General features: G+C 44.7%; 1 protein-coding gene across 1 annotated transcript in view; it reads right to left on the reverse strand.

The window, feature by feature from the left end:
• The window catches only part of PIGT (phosphatidylinositol glycan anchor biosynthesis class T), a gene marked incomplete at its 3' end in the record, with an annotated part of 38724 nt that overhangs the window by 13532 nt on the left and 4642 nt on the right, over positions 1-20550 (reverse strand). Inside the window, exons 2-8 of the mRNA XM_082272327.1 lie at positions 14641-14818; positions 9406-9533; positions 7966-8066; positions 7802-7888; positions 5762-5849; positions 3958-4055; positions 1363-1531 (exon numbers count right to left, since the gene is read on the reverse strand). Coding sequence (XP_082128453.1) covers positions 1363-1531; positions 3958-4055; positions 5762-5849; positions 7802-7888; positions 7966-8066; positions 9406-9533; positions 14641-14818 — 849 coding nt within the window. The remainder of the gene's footprint in view (positions 1-1362; positions 1532-3957; positions 4056-5761; positions 5850-7801; positions 7889-7965; positions 8067-9405; positions 9534-14640; positions 14819-20550) is intronic.

A 20550-nucleotide genomic window follows, 5' to 3' on the forward strand; every position in this document is an offset into this window, starting at 1 on the left:
CTCCCCCCATTTACACCTGAGACCTTGTAACACTAACAAGTCACATGGCACTTGGGGAGTGAAAAATTAATAATTGGGCCCAAGTTGGACATTTTAACGTAGGGGTGTACTCACTTTTGTTGCCAGCCGTTTAGACATTAATGGCTGTGTGTTGAGTTATTCTGAGGGGACAGCAAATTTACACTGTTAAACAAGCTGTACACTCACTACTTTACATTGTAACATTTTTTCAGTGTTGTCACATAAAACGATATAACAAAATATTTACAAAAATGTGAGGGGTGTACTCACTTTTGTGAGATACCGTAAATACCCGTCTATAACAGCCTGTATTAAATGGCAGAGCGCCGTCCAGCGTGGACCGTGTGATGCTTGTGTCTGGACTGTCAGTTTGCCATTATGCAGCACCTGAACCCTGCTGCTCAGCAATCATCAGTTCAGTTGCTGGGACCACCAGTCCCCCAGCAACCAGTGACGTCACATGTGCGTCCCATCCCCTGTAGCAAGTTTCTCAGCCCAGCTAACGCCCCCTGCAGCTCGTTCCTTCTGCCAGCAGCTCCTCCCTTCTCCCGCCCAGGTACTGGACATATGCAGGTATGCTGTGCACTTGGGGTGAATTTATGGGGTGCACTCTGACACATATGATGGAAAGGGGCACTTCGATGAGGACACCCTATTTAAGGGGTCACTCTGATGGTGGAACATTATGTATTGGGGCACTCTGATGGGGACAACTTATGTAAGGGTGCACACTGATGGGAGACACCTGACTTAAGGGGGGACTCAGATGCAGACACCTGACGGAAGAGGCCCTCTTACTGGGACACCTGACGGAAGAGGCCCTCTTACTGGGACACCTGATGTAAGAGGGCACTCTGATGGGGACAGCTGATGTAAGAATGTCAAAACTGAAACTTGACAAACTTTGTTGAAATGCTATTGAAATTTTACATTTCTCAGTTTTTGATAGACCTACGGTGACTACAATCTTTGAGTCATCGCACAAACTTGAGACTCGGACTTTGGCTGAAAGAAAATTTTAGTGACCAGACCTCCTTGAATTTTAATACAATTCCCCCGGATCTAGAAGCTTCAGCCTCTACTTCCCTATTTCAGCTTTCTCCAGTACGTTCATAAATACGGCTCTTCATAAACAGAGAAAAAAAAAAGCATTGATATTGTATACAACCCTGCTATAATGTCATCTGTCAAATGCTGTTTTTACTGTTCCACAGATTGTCTGATGGCGTCACTGCTGATGTCTATGTATTGCTGAGAACGTTCACCCCCTATCCCTGATATTTCTGTATCCTTAGACTGATTTTCCCTGTCAAGATCCAGGTACACCAAAACAGAACTCACCAGAGTCAGCAGAGCCTCCCTTCCACCTCAGTGCTATATTAAGGTTTCTGGAAGTATTGAAGAAGCTGGGTTCTAGAAGATCATACACCGTGTACACTCTTGGATCACTGTGGATCTGAACCTGGATATCCAAAGATGAGGGAGGAGTCACCTCAAACAGATCAGGCTCCTATAGTATATTAAAAAAAACAAAAAAAAACACAGTATTCAATAATCCACATGCCTCATACAAGAAGGAAATCCCAAAAGTTAAAGAAATAGTCACATTTTTTAAATCAATTTGCAAACTTAATATACTGATCATAATATCTCCAGGACCCTCCTATCAGAACAGCGGCAGATTTGTGCATCAAAGAAAACATCTGGAACCGAAAGCTTTGTGACAATTTTACATATCTGGTATGTTTTTTGTACTATTTATATCAAAAACTAAAACTGATAACACATACTAGGTCAGCAAAGCATCTTTTTTGTGCCCGGTCAGCCCCCTGAACCTGGGTGCACACTGTACACAAGCCTCTGCACCTCAACTATACAGTGGATATAAAAAGTCTACACACCCCTGGTAAAAGGTCAGGTTTCTGTGATGTAAAAAAAAAAAAAAACAAACAATAAATGAGACAAAGAAACCATTTCAGAACTTTTTCCACCTTAAATGTGACCTATAAACTGTACAACTCAGATGAACAAACTGACATTTTTTAGGTGGAGGAAAATAAAACTAAAAAAAAATAAAATAATTTATGGTTGCATGAGTATGCACACCCTTAAACTAATACTTTGTTGAAGCATTTGATTTTTTTTACAGTACTCGATCTTTTTGGGTATGAGTCTATCAGTATGGCACATCTTGAATTGGCAATATTTGCCCACTCTTCTTTGCAGAAACACTCCAAATCTGTCAGATTGTGAGGACATCTCCTGTGCACAGCCCTCAGATCACCCCACAGATTTTCAATCAGATTCAGGTCTGGGCTTTGGCTGGGCCATTCCAAAACTTTCATCTTCTTCTGGTGAAGCCATTCTTTTGTTGATTTGGATGTATGCTTTGGGTTGTTTTCATGCTCAGTTCCTCTTCATGTTCAGCTTTCTAGCAGAAGCCTGAAGGTTTTGTGCCAATATTGATTGGTATTTGGAACAGTTCATAATTCCCTTTGCCTTGACTAAGGCCCCTGTTCCAGCTGAAGAAAAACAGCCCCAAAGCATGATGCTGCCACCACCATGCTTCACTGTGGGCATGGTGTTTGATGTGCAGTGGTATTTGCGACCACAGTAACCCTTTACTATGCTGGAAAAGTGATCCGGATTTTTTTTTCTTTTTACACGATATGTTTGCTTATAGAAGGTTATTACATTTCTATAAGCAAGCATTTTACTAAAATTAAACTGAAAGTGTGTTTGGTTGTGATTAGCTGTGATTGGTCATAACTAAATCATAAAAGGTACAGATGGGCTGTGATTAGCCCTGTCTGTACCATGTGATCAAATTGACCAATCACAGCTAGCAAAACAATATACACAATGGATGGTATGAAAAGAAGCCAACCATTGGGTACAACTGTCATGTGACCTGCCGTGATTCATCATGGGGGTAACATGGTACTGGCAGTGAGCCAGTACTCTCATCAGTCATCAGCTGTATCCTGTGGACATGGCCACGTGATTGGCGCTTCCTGACAGGACATCTTAGGACGTCCAGTCAGGATGGGAGAGCCACCGCCCGGCCGTCAATTTGCTATTGGCCAGGTGGGAACTGGTTACAGTAGATCTATATGCAAACCCCCCCCCCCATTTTGGACAGAGTAAGAGGATTATAAACTCTGAGATTATTTTTTTTTTTTGGCCATCTGTCCTATTGCGCAGAGTTCTCTTCACTTCCTGTCCCATAGCCAAACAGGAATGGAGGAGGAAATCCCTGAAAATTAAGGGAATTCCTTAGAGCCCCCAGGTCGCAAGAACTAGTGGCCCCATTGGAAGATTTCCCTCTATTAACTTTTATGTGGGCAACCCACAATTTGGGATTTTTTTTACTTTTACTTTCTTTTTATACTTTAACATGTAACTAAGTCAATGGTGGAATGATTCGCTGAGTAAGAGGGCAAAATAGTTTCAAGTTTTTAAGTGGTTGTAAAGTCAAAGGGTTTTTTATCTTAATGCATGAAGATAAAAAAAAAAAAAATCTGTGTGCAGCAGTCCCCCTCCAGCACCCCCTAGTACTTACCTGAACTGTCCAGGACTCTCCTCCTGATTGGCTGAGACACAGCAGTGGCGCCATTGGTTTCCACTGCTGTCAAACTCAAGTTAGCCAGGAGAGAGAGGGGGTGGAGCAGAAAAGGGGTACAGGGAGCTTGGACTCATCTCGGGTGCCCCCATAGCAGGCTGCTTGCTGTGGGGGCACTCGACAGGAGGGAGGGACCAGGAGAGCAGAAGAGGGACCCAAGAAGAGGAGGATCCCGGCTGCCCTGTGCAAAAACAACTACACAGAGGAGGTAAATATAACATGTTTGTTATTTTAGGAGAAAAAAAAAAAAAAGAAACCAGATTTTACAATCACTTTAAAAAACACTATTTTAGTGTCAATGTAGCGTGTTTTACCTTTTCAAATCCAGATGAATCCACAAAGATCTTGCTTTGTGTAGCAAGGGGACATGGCTCTGTTACTGTTCGAGCAAACATCTTAAATAACGACCAGTCTAAAAAGACAAAAATGATACACTTGAACCGTCACTATTAAAAATAGTAAAAGTAGGAGGAGCACTGAAGTTGTATGGGAGGCACCACTGACATTCTATCTCTAAAGATTAGAAATGACACGGAAAAGGGATTGGCACTTCTGCACAGCTAAGAAGTACTATAGAACAGATTTTACATGTTTATATAGCATTTCATTGAAAAAGATACTACAGTTTGTTATCACCGATGCAATAGAATGTCACGTTTTAAATGCTTGCTGTCCCATACTGTAAATCTACTTTTTTTTACCACTTCTGGATCTCCCTATGGCAGATTTACTGCTATAGGGCGACTCTCTAGTGCAGGATCATGTGTATATATGCGATTCTGCACTGTCTGTCCACAGGGGGTGCGAACGCGCTGCTGACGGGTTGCTTCTGCGGTCATTATTCACAGCAGAAGCGGATCTGTGGGTGCCGGGCGCTGGATGTCCGCCAGCACAACACACAGAACAGATCTGCCCATGTTAACAAGGAATATCTCTGTTCTGATAGGGTAAAGGGGGGGGGGGGGGTTGGAAGGGATGGATTTTGTGTCCCTGCAAAGCAAGGAGTAAAATATATTTATTCCCCTAGTAAAAGCAGCTGACACATGGTACACAAAAACACTGGCTAAGCACACCATTAACCCTTTGATCGCGCTGAATATTTAACCCCTTCCTAGCCAGTGTCATTAGTACAGTGACAGTGCATATTTTTAGCACGGATCATTGCATTAGTGTCACTGATTCCAGCAAAGTGTCAGCAAGTGTCCGATTGTCCACTGCAATATCGCAGTCCCGTGATAAGTCAGTGATCGCTGCCATTACTAGTATAAAAAAATAAATACAAATTCCATAAATACATCCCAGTTTATTGGGTATTTATGAAGACATTTTTTTATTTTAGTGGATATATTTTATAGCAGAGAGTAAAAATGTTTTTTTGCTCTCAAAATTGTCGGTCTTTTTGCTTACAGCGGGGAAAAAAAAAAAAAAAAAAGCAAAAATAACGCAGAGGTGATCAAGTACCACCAAAAGAAAGTGCTATTTGTGGGAGAAACAAAATAAAAAAAATTTGGGTACATCATTGCATGACCACGCAATTGCCAGTTAAAGTAACGCAGTGCCAGATCACAAAAAATGGCCTGGTCACGAAGGGGGGGGGGGGGGGGTTAAATCTTCCGGAGGTTAAGTGGTTAAACTATATATCAGGAGTGTAGTCAGCATGCCCTGCAAACAAATGCAGATTCTAGAATAATCCACACAAGCTATGCTTTCTTCTTTCAGGTAAAAAAACAATTTTCTACAAGTAAAGAAAAATACCCAATGACCCTGCCAGAAACTCAGTAACCTCATAACTTTGTGTGCACTGAACTGAAATCAGCTCGCCCAGCTAACTTTTGTGAACTGCAGAACACCTCCCCATATATTATGATAAGGAGGAAAGGGAAGCAAAGGGGGGGGGGGGGTTTATAGTCTAAACCAGGACAGCAGCCTCGGGTGACAAGAATGCTCCTCCATAGGTACAGTCCAGGGAGTGTTGACACTCTAGGACAGGAAGCGCACTAATGGCAGATCACCAGAGGAAAAGAAGCCTGAAAGACTAGAACTAATGCAGCCACCAAAAAGAGTCAGTCATTTCTTTTCATATAACAAGATATGGACCAACCAATATTCAAAACATACCTCTTTTCCCCTGTCCGTTGGTATACATATCAAACACCACTGTTAAGGATTGGCGCAGCTCCCAGGAAACTTCTGAACAATCTGGTTCCTGAAATACCACAAGATCATATGGCTTTATGTGATTATTTGCCCACAGGAAATAGATATTTCTGCTGGTAGATGGAACTCCAAATCCTCCCTCCAGGTTTTCATATATTGATGTCACATTAAACTCTGGGATTCTGAATTCCCAGGTCCATTTACCTAGTCATTACAAGAGTAGTCAACATGGTTTATTCACAAGGAGTGTGACTTGGCCTCGACCCCACTCTTGCCTTATTGGCTAACTGGCTGTGATTGCCAGCAGCAGGAGCCAATGCCTCCCCATGCTGTGTGAGTCAGTCAATGTGTTAATAGAGATGGAGATGAGAGTTCTCACTCAGGCACAATGCTGGATCAGGATGGGGCTCAGGTAAGTATAGGGGGGGGGGGGAGGCTGATTGCCCCCAGAAGGATTTTTTTTTACCTTACCATTGAAGGCATTAGGGTAAAAACTGTCTGCCTTTAGAACAACCAATTCTTAGATATAATGGTTGTATTTGTTTTAATTTTTTTTTTTCTTCTATTTTCATCCAGTGATCTGGCCGGTAAGTCTGTTTTCCAAAAGAACAAGCTCTCCTGCAGATGTATCGGTTACATGAATGAGAAACCATTCAACACTGACAGGAGTGGTAACAATGATCAGTTTTATGAAAAACCTTTATCCCAAAAGGGGAAAGAAAAAAAAAAAAAGTTTGCTGTAACGGTTTACAAGTGCCTGCTGGAGTTTGGCTTCAATTAGCTAGTGTATTTAAATCTGCTAGTACATCTAACTCCCCTCCGCCCCCCTACCCAGATGACAATGCTGCTGTCTAAATGTGCCCCTCCATCAAGAGTGGGGCACTAATACAGGAGGTGTGTTACCAGCCAGATCACGTGAAAGCCGAGGGAATAACACCAAAAAAAAAAGGAAAACCAATGCAGCCACCTCATCTAATGATTGGTAAGGTAAAATACATTACATTTTTGGTTTGCGTTTAATACCGCAATAAAAAAAACAAAAAAAAACAAACACACCTCATGCTGTAACTAATGAATTTGTAAAAGCATAAAACCAAAACCATCAATTTATAGGCTTCTTAGTGCCCGTTCACACCACAAAAACTTTAAGATCCATGATGGATGTCTTTCCAGATGCTTTTTTTCTTTTTACACTTACCATGATATATACAGTATAATATATATATATATATTTTTTTTTTTTCCCCTGGAACTGAAAAGCACTGGAACACACTGCTCTGATGTAAACTATGCCAGCAGAACCCATATACCCTACTTTCCATGCATTTTCAATGCAAAAAAAAAAAGAAGCACTGCATGTGGTGTAAACGGGCCTAAAAAAACATTTACATTTTAGGCATGTCTCTGGTGAGAGTTGTCAGTAGCCAGTGTGCTTATGTCAGCTCCCAACTGAGCTTCCAAAACCTCAAATGGCTGGTGATCACATGTGCAGGCAACTGATCACATGTGCAGTACCATGGCAACTATAGATCTAAACAGAAGCCAAGATGGCGCTGTCTTAAGGCCCGTACACACGTACCGATCGTCGGCCGAAAAGTTTCGGCCAACGACCGATCTGCCGATTGTACGCTTGTTAGTATGATGCCCCCGACAGCCGTCAGCGCACATTCTGCCGACAAGAATCTGTCATGCAAGCATTAAAATTTTTGTATGCCGACACCAGAACGGCCGATTGTTCGCCAGTCAGTACAGAATTCGGCCGACAGACCGCAGATTTGCAAGACTGGGCATGCTCAGAAAAGGAAAAACACACGGAAAGTTAACCATCACATGACATCACTTCTGCAGTCGGCGGACAAAATTCATGTGCTGTCTTTGCACTTTTCAACAGACACCGACAGCCCGGGGACAAAAGACGGCCGATCGTTCGCCGACGATCAGTACATGTGTACGGGGCTTTAGGCTAAAAACAGAAGGATCACCTTGAAGTACATCTCTTACCCTACAAATTGGCCGGATGTGTACCGACTGGGAGTGGTAGCTGCTGTAATACAGACGTTCTGCCTCCAATAGGGAGGCCAGGCCCACCTGTATAGATAAAAGAAGAAATGAAAAGAGGGTCCTAGATCAGACTACAAAGAGCAATAGTAAGACTGACACAGTACCTTGGAGCCACAAGGCAGCAGCTTCTTCCATGGGGTGAGATTCTCTGTGCATACTATTTCTCTGGGTAGAGTGGCGTAACGCAGCAGGTGGTGATCTGTCACTGTAGGGAACAACGAACTGTATCAACAATCCCAACTTATTATTATTTTTTTTTTTTTTATGTTACCTACTTCAAGCTGTTTGCAGGTGGTCAAGGGCATAAATGAACTTGATCCGGCCTAAGAGTCAGTTCACACCATGCCCACATAGGAATTGCCCAGAAATGCACTGTGCGTTCCTTTGTGATTCACACGCAGTCCTGTGTGTAGCGATTTCATCCCATTCATTTTGAATGGGTTTAAAATCGCACTGCACCAAAAGTAGTACATGCACTACTTTTGAAAACACACTGCACCCAGACTGCATGGTACTTTTGTGTCATGTGATCCAGTGCGGGGAAAATGCATTGCTTTTGCGAGCTGTGTTAGTGGTGTTGTTAAAGTGGTTGTCCGGTCTAAAGTTCAAAAATTAAAACTGTAGCTGCTGACTTTTAATAATAGGACACTCACCCGCCCCAGGTTGTCCTCACCCGGCTGGTTTCTTCACCATGGGTCGGTCCCTGTCACCGGCATACTAACTGGGCAGCCGACTGGGACTGTATGCAGCTTCACACTTGGATGCTCACTGCATTGTGCTGTTTCATTGGTCCCACAGCTTTCTGGGACATGTGGCATGTCCCAGAAGGCTTCAGGGAAAAGAGGGTGTGGTGGGGGGGGGGGGGCGGCAACATCTGCTCAGACCGCCATGGCAATTTGACTGGAAGTAGCGGAAACGGTACCTGTGAAAACCAGGTACCCACTCCCCTGCACCGGAAGTGACGAGCAGGGCATTCTGGGACTCCGACGTCACCGAGAGGCCACACCTGAGATGGCAGCGCTGGACAATACATTTTCAAGGTAAGTATTTCTTCTTACAGGTAAGTGAAACAGGGGACAGTTCAGAGGCTATCGTTGCTTAAATGCACTAGCCCTGACTGTCCCGGGGGTATTTTTAGCTTAAATTTTTGTTTTAGCCTGGAACTCCGCTTTAAATAAATTTGCACCTGGAGTTAATCTTTATTCCTCCATCTTCATTATTTGGCTTTGCACAGGGCATGTAACTAAAAAGCATTAGGTCTGCATGAAAGACAACTGCTGCCCCCACTCCCGGGTGGCTGCAGAAAGCGAAAATTTCCTCTCTTACTAACAGCAAGTTTGGAGCAAAAGAGCAGAATCATTTTTTCTTCAAATCACCTTTCTTTGCCCTTGTGCATCAAAAACATTCTTCCACTAACAAATTTGTAATAGGCTTTAAATAATTGATTTATGTTGTGAAACAAAAAAATAAATAAAAAGAAATCTTCAGTAAGAAATAATGGATAGAAATGGGGAGGTGTAAATGGAAAGGACTTGTACACCAACCGTTGGCTAATCCCAGGGGCTTGAAAGATGCAGTTGGAGTCACGGTGTTAGTCGAGTCGATGAAGTTTAGCGATGCACAGAAAATCCCCGACAAGATGTTAGTCAGTTCCTTCCAGTTTTTATCGACACTGCAAAAAATTGAAGAAGCAGCACGCTCAATGTATATGAAAACCCAAGAACAGAAATATAAAGCGAATACCATTTCTTAGAGATGTGGTAGGAAAAAAAATATATATATTTTTTTCTCCCTTTATTTTAAACTGGGGATCTTGCAACATACCTCCTGACTTAAGCTGACAAAACCCATTCACTGCAGATACAGTGGGTATAGAAAAGAATCACCCCTCTATAAAATAATCACATTTTGTTGCTTTGCAGCCTGAAATTAAGAGAGACACAGCTTATGTTTTATCCAGCTGTATTTACACAGTGCATCTTATATCATCCAAGTAAAAGATAGAAAACCATCAGACCAGAAAAAAAAAAAAAGCACTGGAAAAATGATCACCCCCTTGTGTCAGTATTTTGTTGAACCACCTTTCGTTTTACAGTCTTTAGTCTGTTAGGAAATGTCTCTACTAACTTTACACATCTGGGGGGGGGGGGGTTTGATCTCGAGGAGGTTTGTAGTAGGTTTTGCCTCAGTCCTTATATACGTAGAAAGGGGGGTTTTTGGTGCCTCAGGCCAATAGGGTGGGACTTTGTGGGCAAGTGATGATATACATAAATATATAAAAGAAAATTGGATTTATTCCATTAAATATATAGTATACATGTATACATATAAATAGTGAAGACTGTGCTTGGGTTGAGAGCCCAAGAGTGAGAAAAGGGTAGAAAAGAGATTCAAGGGAATCTGTGACACATGTGGGTAGCGTGACATAGGTGTGGATGTTGTCTCTATGTTTCCTGTAGGTATTCCAGGAAATGGTGGGTCACAGAGTTCATCCAGATTGCTGACGCGTTTCGGCTATTGTAAAATTCGAGGAGAGGGAACAGGACAGACAGAGACTGCAGCGCTCTGGAAAACCCCCCTTTTTTTACTGAATACCTGGCAAACAACCAATCAGCTCTAAATACTCCTGGCAACCGATACATCACTGCAAACGTGTGCAGTACCAACTGCCGCATTTACCACGGTTCCTGTTGCAGTTACACAAGGACACAGAAAAAAGGTTGCAGAAACAAAAGGCAAAATCTATACTGGGTGACAAATCTTTGAAAAAGGCTTTTACAATAGCCGAAACGCGTCAAAAATCTGGATGAACTCTGTGACCCACCATTTCCTGGAATACCTACAGGAAACAGAGACAACATCCACACCTATGTCACGATACCCACATGTGTCACAGATTCCCTTGAATCTCTTTTCTACCTTTTTCTCACTCTTGGGCTCTCAACCCAAGCACAGTCTTCACTATTGTATACTATATGTTTAATGGAATAAATCCAATTTTCTTTTATATATTTGTGTATATCATCACTTGCCCACAAAGTCCCACCCTATTGGCCTAAGGCACCAAAACCCCCCCCCCCCCCCAACTTTACACATCTAGACTTTGCAATATTTGCCCACTCTTCTTTGCAGAACTGCTCAAGTTCAGTTAAATTTGATGGTGACCATTTGTGGACTGCAGTCTTCAAGTCATTCCACAGATTTTCAATGAGGTTAAGTTCACATGTAGGTGTTTTGGGGCATTTTTCTGCTCTAGGGCCAGCTCAAAAAACGCCCAAAAAGACAAATCCTATTCATTTCAATGGCCCCTGTTCACATCTGAGCGTTTTGACGATTTAAGAAAAACCCCCAACGCTCAAAAAAGTACATGAGCTTCTTTTTGGGCAGATTACAGGCGTTTTTATTTTTTTTCCATTGGTCACTTGTCAACCTAAAAACACCTGAAAAAAAACGCCCATAAAAACACCTGAAAAAACGCCTGTAAATAGCAACGCCAAGATGTGAAAGTAGCCTTAAGTCCGAGCTCTGACTAGGCCATGCAAGGACATTCACCTTTTACTCCTTCAACCCGTGTGGTCATTTTTGCTGGGTTTTTAGTCATTGTCACGTTGGAAGGTAAACCTTCGTCCCATTGATAACTTTCTGGCAGAGGGCAGAAGATTTTTCTTAAGAATTTGATGGTATTTTGACCCATCAATTTTCCTTCTGTCCTGACAATTGTTTCAGTCCCTGCTGCAGAGAAACACCCCCATAACATGGTATTCCCACCTCCATGTTTTACTGTAGGAATGGTGTTATGTGGATGGTGAGCAGTATTGGATTTCTGCCAGACATATCGTTTGGTGTGGAGGCCAAATATTTTAGTTTTAGTCTCATCTGACCAAAACACCTTTTTTCCATGTGGCCTAAGAATCTACATGTGGCCTTTGAGTGCACCTTCTGACTTTACAACTCCTTTAAGGATTTAGAGAAGATCTGTGAAGAAGAGTGGACCAAAATCCCTCCTGAGATGTGTGCAAACCTGGTCACCAACTACAAGAAATTTCTTACCTCTGTGCTTGCCAACAAGGGTTTCTCCACCAAGTACTAAGTTATGTTTTGCTTGGGGGATCAAATACTTACTGAACTGCAACTTAATTTATAACATTTGCATCATGTGTTTTTTTTGGATTTTTGGTTGTCTCTATCATTTCAAAATACATCTATGATAAAAATTATCAACCCTTCATTTCTTTGTAAGCAGGCAAACTTACAAAATCTGCAGGGGATCAAATAATTATTTTCCCCACTGGATTGGCGGTCCACAAAGTATTGGTACTCAGTATCAGCGAGTACTTGACCGAAAGTATCGGTAGTCACCGAAAAAAACAATCGGAGCAACCCTACCTTTATCATACACATAAAGGAGCCAAGTAGCGTTCAGTCAAACAACTACTGAAACCCGTAGATGATATGTGTACATCATTAAAATGAATCTATACCAAAAAAAAAAAAAAACTTTAGATCTGGATAGGATGGGAAGAGATTTAGTAGTCAGTTTTACTGCTACCTGGGACGCTGTTAAGCCCCGTACACACGCATCGAAATTCGGCAGGGAATTTTCGTCCGACAACCGATCTGCCGATTTTCAGCTTGTTAGTATGATGCTTCCGACAACAACTTCGACTTTTCAGCCAAAAAAAATCTGGTGCGCAGGCTATAAAATTTTTGTCCTCCCGTCAAAACACGTCCGATTTTCGTGCAGTCAGTACAGATTTCGACAGGGAAAAATCTTATGAGCAAGACTGGGCATGCTCAGAGAAGAAAGAACACAAAGAAAGCAACCCAACACATGACATCACTTCTGAAGTAGAATTTTGTCGGGTGAGAAAATTTGTGTGCAGTCTAGAGCACATTCCAACCAACAAAACACAACTCTGGACAAAAGACGGACGACCGGTCGGTGGAAAATCGTTGCGTGTGTACGAGGCTTTAGAGAGATTTATCTTCACTTCCTGTTCTGGAGAAAACCCTAGAGAAAGTTAGGAAGCTCTCCAACAGCAACCAACAAATAGAAGCAAAAATGCATTTTTTTAAGTTATAGTTCTAAAGTCTAAATTTTTTTTTTTTTCCTTAATGCATTCTGTGTATTAGGATAAAAAAAAAAAAAAAAACCCACTACCTGTCCTACCCCTCCTCTGTCAAACATTTACCTGGTTCCATGTCAACGCTCCAGTGCCGTCTTTTGGCCAAGAAAGCACTCCCCTCACTTCCTGCTTTTACAGTAGAAACTGAGGGAAGGGAAGACAGATTCCTACTGCCCTCAGTCAAACTAATCTGAGGAGCGGAGCAGGGGTGAGGCTTAGTGATGCTGTGTGAGTCTACAAATGCACACAGTTCCCAGCCCAGCTCAAGACCCAATGGGAGCTCACATATACAGGTCCCTTCCTTAGCTCCCAGCTTTCTACAGGAGATACCCAAACTAAGAAGGAGCGTATTGCCCTGGCGGGGACTGCCAGGAGAGGAAACAAGTGATCTTCCTGGGCAATACTATTAGAACCTGTTTATTAAACAAAAATCAAATTTTAGCATCACTTTAAGTGTGTGTGTGTGTGTGTGGAATAGAACCCTTCAGCTTTAAATTGTTTCTTTCCCTGCTGAAGTTTTTCCCGCACTTCCTGTATGATAAAAGGTTGTCCCCAGAACAGGAAGAAAAAGCAATCTCTCTCTAATGGAGCACAGAGATAAGTAAAACTTGACATGGGGGGGGGGGGGAGTTGGAACCTTTCCATACCCCAAAATACTAGTTCTACCGTTCTAACCATGTTTATGTTACACCTATATTCAGGTTGTAAAATCAAACATGGTCAGCATGCAACCGCCCCCCCCCCCCCCCCCCCAAACCCACCTTTAAAACATACCCCTTACAGAATTTGAGGGTTCTTCTCTACCCAGCTATTGCAAATTGGAAGCTGCATCATTCATTCACAGAGAGTGTTGAATAAACACAGGGAATTGGGAAAAAAAAAAAAAAAAACACAATGGCAGAGGAACTGTACTTTTTAATAGAACACAATTGTGCAATAGTGAGATGTGATGGGGGAGGCAGATGCGCTCCTGAACCCTTCACCCTATGCGTGATGCACTCCAGAACCCTCCCAGTGTGTAACACACTCCTAAACCCTGAACCCTGGGTGTCAGCGCTCTCCAGGACCCTGCACCCCCCACCCCTGAGTAACACTCCTAAACCCTGCACCACGGGTGTTAGCACCCTCCCACTGTGTAACACACTCCTGAACTTTGCATTCTATACATAAGTGAACACCTGAACTCTGCATCCGGTGCTTAGCGAACTCCTGAACCTTCCCACTCTGTGTAACACACTCCTAGACCCTGAACCCTGGGTGTCAGCGCTCTCGAGGACCCTGCATCCCCCCACTGAGTAACACTCCTAAACCCTGCACCCCGGGTGTTAGCACCCTCCCACTGAGTAACACTCCTAAACCCTGCACCCCGGGTGTTAGCACCCTCCCACTGTGTCACACACTCCTGAACCCTGCCTGGTTTCATTTTAAAAAACATTTTGCCGATCTTAAACTGAAAACAAAATGTAGGATATTTGACAGGATGAGATGATGGGAGACAAAGTGACAGTGACCTTGAGCAGCAGTCCCATGTCATTGAACCTAAAATTCAGTCATGTGTTGGGTGAGGCATGCCACAAAATATCACTATGGAGCAGTATAAACCAGATTAACACCAATAAAGCTGCCCTTTCTGATACAGGAAAAATTACTTACTCCTTGACGGTGTCCTGGAACCAAACCCAGAGCTCAGCCCCGGCGGGGGCCTGCAGAAGAGGCTGACCCCAGGATCTTGTGCGCCAGAACCCCTGAGTGAAGGACAGGTGCAGCTCTTGGATGGAGTATTTGGAGATCACTTGACCCAAAACTTTGGGAAATAATCTGTAGTGAGAAACTGGGAAATAGAAAGGGAGGTAATAAAAAGTCAATAATAGAATCCAATAGAATAGAATACTTAGCAAAAAAAAAAAAAAAAAAATCGGATTTTTGTAAGATCTTACCGTAAAATCCTTTTCTCTTAGCTCATTGACAGACGTAGTCTTCTTGATTCACAAGAACTGGGTTATGTTGTCTCCGCAGGAGTAGGACTAGGCAGAAAAGAAAAAACATTCTGCCTCCACCCTAGGGGCAGTCCCAGAGGGTATATCCTCCCTCTCTCTGCTACAAGGCATCAGTTCTGTCACAAAGCAGCAACAGAGAATTTAACCCAACCCAACTCAATGATAGAGGGGCGGGTACTACGTCTGTCAATGAGCTAAGAGAAAAGGATTTTACGGTAAGATCTTACAAAAATCCGATTTTCTCTGTCGCTCATTGACAGACGTAGTCTTCTTGATTCACAAGAACTGGGACATCCAGAAGCAGTGCCACAAATGAGGGGTGGGATTGACAGAAATCAAAATCCAATCTAGAAGGCCCAACCGGTGCCAAACTAGAAGTTTTAAAGGCTCATTATAAACAAAGAATGAGACTCAAATAAAAATTCCAACGGAAAAAAACCCTCGAGGTAGACCACTGGTCTCCTCAAATGGCGGCCTGCAAAACCTTGCGGCCAAACGAGGCATCAGACGATGCCATTACATCAACTTTATAATGTTTTGTAAAGGTATGCACCGACGACCAGGTAGCCGCCTTGCACACCTGGACCACTGACGCCTGATGGCGAAAGGCCCATGACGCACTAAGTGCCCGAGTGGAGTGCGCCTTAACAGGGAACGGGGGCTCCCGACCCTTAATAGAATAAGCCTGTACCACCGTCTGTCTGATCCATTTGGAAATAGTCGCGGCAGATGCAGGCAAACCCTTTTTGGGTCCATCCGGGACCACAAAAAGTGAATCTGTCTTGCGAAACGAGTCTGTCGTTTTCAAGTATACCCTGATCGCCCGGACCACATCCAAGGAGTGTAAAGCAAACTCCCGAGGATGACTGGGCTTAGGACACAGGGAAGGTAATACAATTTCTTCATTCAGATGAAATTCTGAAACCACTTTTGGTAGGAAGGATGGATTTGGACGAAGAACCACCTTATCTCTATGAACCACCAGATATGGGGAACAACAAGATAATGCGGCCAGTTCTGACACCCTGCGTGCAGAAGTGATAGCCACCAAGAAGGCCACCTTCTGGGACAACGTAGGTAGAGGAATCTCCCTAATATCTTCAAAGGGAGGTTTCTGAAGAACCGAGAATACTAAATTAAGATCCCAGGGTGGTAACGGCGTGCGCACTGGCGGAGCCAGATGTCGCACCCCCTGGATGAAATTCCGCACCAAGGAATGAGTAGCCAAAGGCTTCTGAAAGAAGATAGCTAAGGCTGAGACCTGACCCTTGATAGTACTCAAGGCCAGTTTCTGCTCAACCCCTTGTTGCAGAAAAGCTAATATTCGACTAACCGAATAAGACCGTGGACGGAACCCCAGAGGTTCACACCATGCAATGTAGGACTTCCATGTGCGATGATAAATCTTTCTGGAAGTCGCTTTCCTTGCTTTAACTAGAGTAGGAATAACTGAAGCTGACAAACCCTTGTCCTTCAGCACCTGGGTCTCAATAGCCAGGCCGTTAAAGCCAGCGATCGTAAAGCAGGATGGAAGATCGGTCCCTGAGACAGTAGGTCCTCCTTGAGAGGAAGTCTCCACGGGACATCCGCCACCAGTCTGACCAAGTCGGCGTACCACGCTCGGCGAGGCCAGTCCGGAGCTACCAGGATTACTGGAATTCCTTCCTCCTCTATCCTGCGAAGAAGTCTTGGCAGTAACCCGAGAGGAGGGAAGGCATACATTAGCTGGTATTGCCCCCACGGGGCGATCAGTGCGTCTGCGGTCTCTGCTAGAGGATCGCGGGAGCGAGCTACGAATCTCTGTACTTTTCTGTTGAATCGTGATGCCAACAGATCCACATCCGGGGTGCCCCAACGTAGGCACAACTGGTGGAAAACTTCTGGATGGAGGGACCATTCCCCCTGATCCAGAGTCTGACGGCTGAGATAATCTGCCTGCCAATTTTCCACCCCCGGAATGAACACCGCAGAGATCGCTGGAACAAATCGTTCCGCCCAGCGAAGAATGCAAGCCACTTCCTTGGCCGCTCGGACACTCTTGGTGCCCCCCTGGTGATTGACATAAGCCACGGCCGTGGCGTTGTCCGACTGGATCCGAACTGGGCTCCCCTGGAGCTGCTCGGTCCAGTGAATCAGAGAAAGTCTGATCGCTCTCAGTTCCAATACATTTATCGGCAACCTGGATTCTTCCGGGGACCAAAGTCCCTGGACAGATAACTGACCGAGAATTCCTCCCCATCCGGATAGGCTGGCATCCGTGGTCACTATCGTCCAATATATTGGCAGAAATGACTTTCCCTGGCTGAGCATCGGAGACCGAAGCCACCAGACCAGAGACTCTCTGGTCTGTTTGCTCAATCGGATCCGATTGTCCAGGGATTCCGGATTCCGATTCCATCTGAGAAGAATCTGTTGCTGAAGAATTCGGGTATGGGACTGGGCAAATGGGACTGCTTCGAAGGAAGCCACCATCAACCCCAGAACCCTCATGCAAGTTCGAAGAGAAGACCAGCTGTTGGATAGTAACAACTGGACTGCTGATTGAATCTTCCGGAGTTTCCCTACCGGAAGGAAAACTCTTGTCCTGACTGTGTCTAGAATTAGACCCAGATATTCGAGCCTCTGGGTGGGAACCAGAAATGACTTTTGCTGGTTCACCAGCCACCCGAATTCCTGTAAAGAAATTATAGTAATTTCTATGTTTTGTAGCAGGGTCTGAGGAGACTCTGCATGAAGCAGGAGATCGTCTAGGTAACCTAGAATCGATATGCCTCTTTGGCGCAGTAGTGCCAACATTGGGGCCAACACCTTTGTGAAGACCCGAGGAGCCGTGGCGAGACCGAAAGGTAACGCCACAAACTGATAGTGGTTCTCTTCTACGGAAAAGCGTAGAAACCGCTGATGTCCTGCGAAAATGGGAATGTGAAGATAGGCGTCCTTGATGTCTATGGACGCTAGGACATCCCCTGGATGCAGGAAGGCTGCTACTGTGCGAATGGATTCCATCTTGAATTTTCTTATGTTGAGAAAGGAATTGAGTGCCCTTAAGTCCAGAATTGGACGCACTTTGCCCTCTTTCCTGGGTATTGTAAATAGGTTTGCATAAAACCCCTGAAAACGTTCTGTCCAAGGAACGTGGACTACCACTCCTTGTTGTAGTAAATCCGTGACTGCTTTCCGCAGATCTTCGACGATCCGGGGATAGTCGGATATTGGAAGGGAAGAATCGCGCCGGTGGGAGAGATCGAAACTCGATCTTGTACCCTGACCTTATGACTTCGCAAACCCACTTGGAAAGCCATGGATCCGGGAACCGGCGAAGACGTCCCCCCACCCCAGTTATGGGTGGGGGCGCACCTTCAGGCTTTGGACGATTTATCTTCAGGTCTGGAGGGGGCGGGCTTTTGCTTGCCCGACCAACGTCCCCTGAAGCCTCCTGAAGGAGCTTTGGAGGACTTAATTTTTTCACCCGCGGGACGAAAAATCTTTTTGTGAGCAGAGAAAGAAGGCCCTCGTCTTTGACGAGGTCCTTTACCTTTAACATTTTGCGGTAAAAAGGTGCTCTTTCCTCCCGTGAGATCCTTAATGATCTCATCTAAGTTGGCTCCAAATAGACGCTCTCCTAAAAAGGGGATATTAGCCAATGCTTTTTTGGAACCTTGGTCGGCTAACCAACCTTTTAGCCACAGTGTACACCTGAGAACCACTGCTGAAACTGATGCTCGCGCCAATAATGGAGTGGCGTCTAACGCCGCATCACACACAAACTGTAACCCCTGTATGATTTGTTCCAACAAATCTGATACCGCCTGGGGGACCTCTTCTAAGTCCCGGCGCAACCACTTGGTCCATTCAGTTACAGTCTGCAAAACCAGTCCAATAGCAATTATTGGTCTGAAAGCTGATCCAATCAAGGAAAACATGGTGCGAGACATAGCTTATATCTTGCGATCCACTGGATCTTTAAAAGATGGGGCGTCTTCTAAAGAAATAACCGTGGCTTTATTCAATCTAGCAATAGGTGAATCCACCACAGGTGGTTCTGTCCATTTCTTAATGAGGGTTTCCTCAAACGGATAACGCCTGTTAATGCGTTTAGAAATAGCAGAAGTGCGTTTTGGCAGACTCCATTCTTCTTTGATTGGATTGCCAAAACATTTGGGCAATGGAAAAACCTTCGCTACTTTGATGCGTTTTTTAGTCCCAAAGGGGATTTCAGTTTCAGCTATTTCCGACGGAATACCCTGTAATCTTAAGGTTTCTTTGAACAGATAGAATGAGTGCGTTTACCAACGCTTCCTCTCGGGCTATGGCTGATGCCGAAACATCCTCCTCGCTGTCTGAAGAGACAGGACCCGAGACTCCAATCTCAGATGAAGTACCTGCAACTGCAGAAATAGGCTCAGATTCTGAATCCGAAGTTTCAGATAATAAGGGGTTAGGCGGGGGTCGCTTTCTTGCGCCCTGTCCCTGACAAGCCACTTCCACCCGGGACACAAAAGTTTCCATAATAGCCGACAATGATTCAACCGTCAGTGGGGTGCTGGAGGATCCTGCAGACACCTCGAGGGGATCCGGTGGAGATACATGAGTGGCAGGGTCCATGTTAATTCAGGACACCTTTGCCAGAAAAAACAAAAACTTTTTTTTTTTTTTTTTATGTGTATCCCCCTAGCGCAATAGCGCCCCTCAGAGTACCTGCTTCTCGATCCCCACAGAGAGAGAGAGGGACCCTCAAGGCTCACCACCCGATGCAGAGAAGTTTCCAACCAACTGCAGTCAGCGTCTGTCTTTTACAGACTGGAAAGAGCTGTGTTAGTTTTCCCGGGTAGAAGGACGTGGCTCCGCCCCCTGTGTACGCCTTCCGGCGTTCCCAGCTCTCCACGAGGTAGCTGGGCTCATCAAATATGGCCGCCCCCATACAGGAGACAATAGACTCCAAAAACATGGCGGCCGGCGTGACCTGAGGACATTCATGCACCCGGTCTACGGCAAAATGGCGGCGGACTGCCGAAATCGTTTTTCCCAGCACATCCACCTGCATCTCTGCTAAATGGCGGTTTTATCGATCTGCAGGAGTTACACTACAATTAAGGTAGGATTATACCTCCTATGTCTGCTGTAATACTACAGTCTGCTGGGTAGAGTGTTAGCTCTCAAACCAAGTCCACTTCCCACCAAACACATACTGTATTTACAAGGGGGACTTTTAGTGTCAGATATATACTGACCATATATGGAGGGGCCCATAATTCATACTGCCTCATAACGAGGAAAAAAGGGAACGTTTACTCACCATACCGAACCGACAGGCACCCTCTCTTCACAATACCCTCTCCACCGGGGTGGGGGTTTGTGGACCACTCCGGACGCCTGGACTCTCTGGTTCCTGGCGTCCAAGCGAGACTTAACTCGCAAGGTCAGTCCCTCCAATGGGACTCCGTCGCGGCCGACCCAGCGTGGAGCTCTGGTCTGCACGCGCTCGTAGGCAGAAACCGGGGTGACCACTGGATCTCAACATCCAGCCCGTCGCCCGGCCCCGCATACTTACTTGAATGTGTCGCGG

Source organism: Pelophylax lessonae (genome assembly GCF_965119305.1).
Source record: "Pelophylax lessonae genome assembly, chromosome: 11".
NCBI classification, from domain to species: domain Eukaryota; kingdom Metazoa; phylum Chordata; class Amphibia; order Anura; family Ranidae; genus Pelophylax; species Pelophylax lessonae.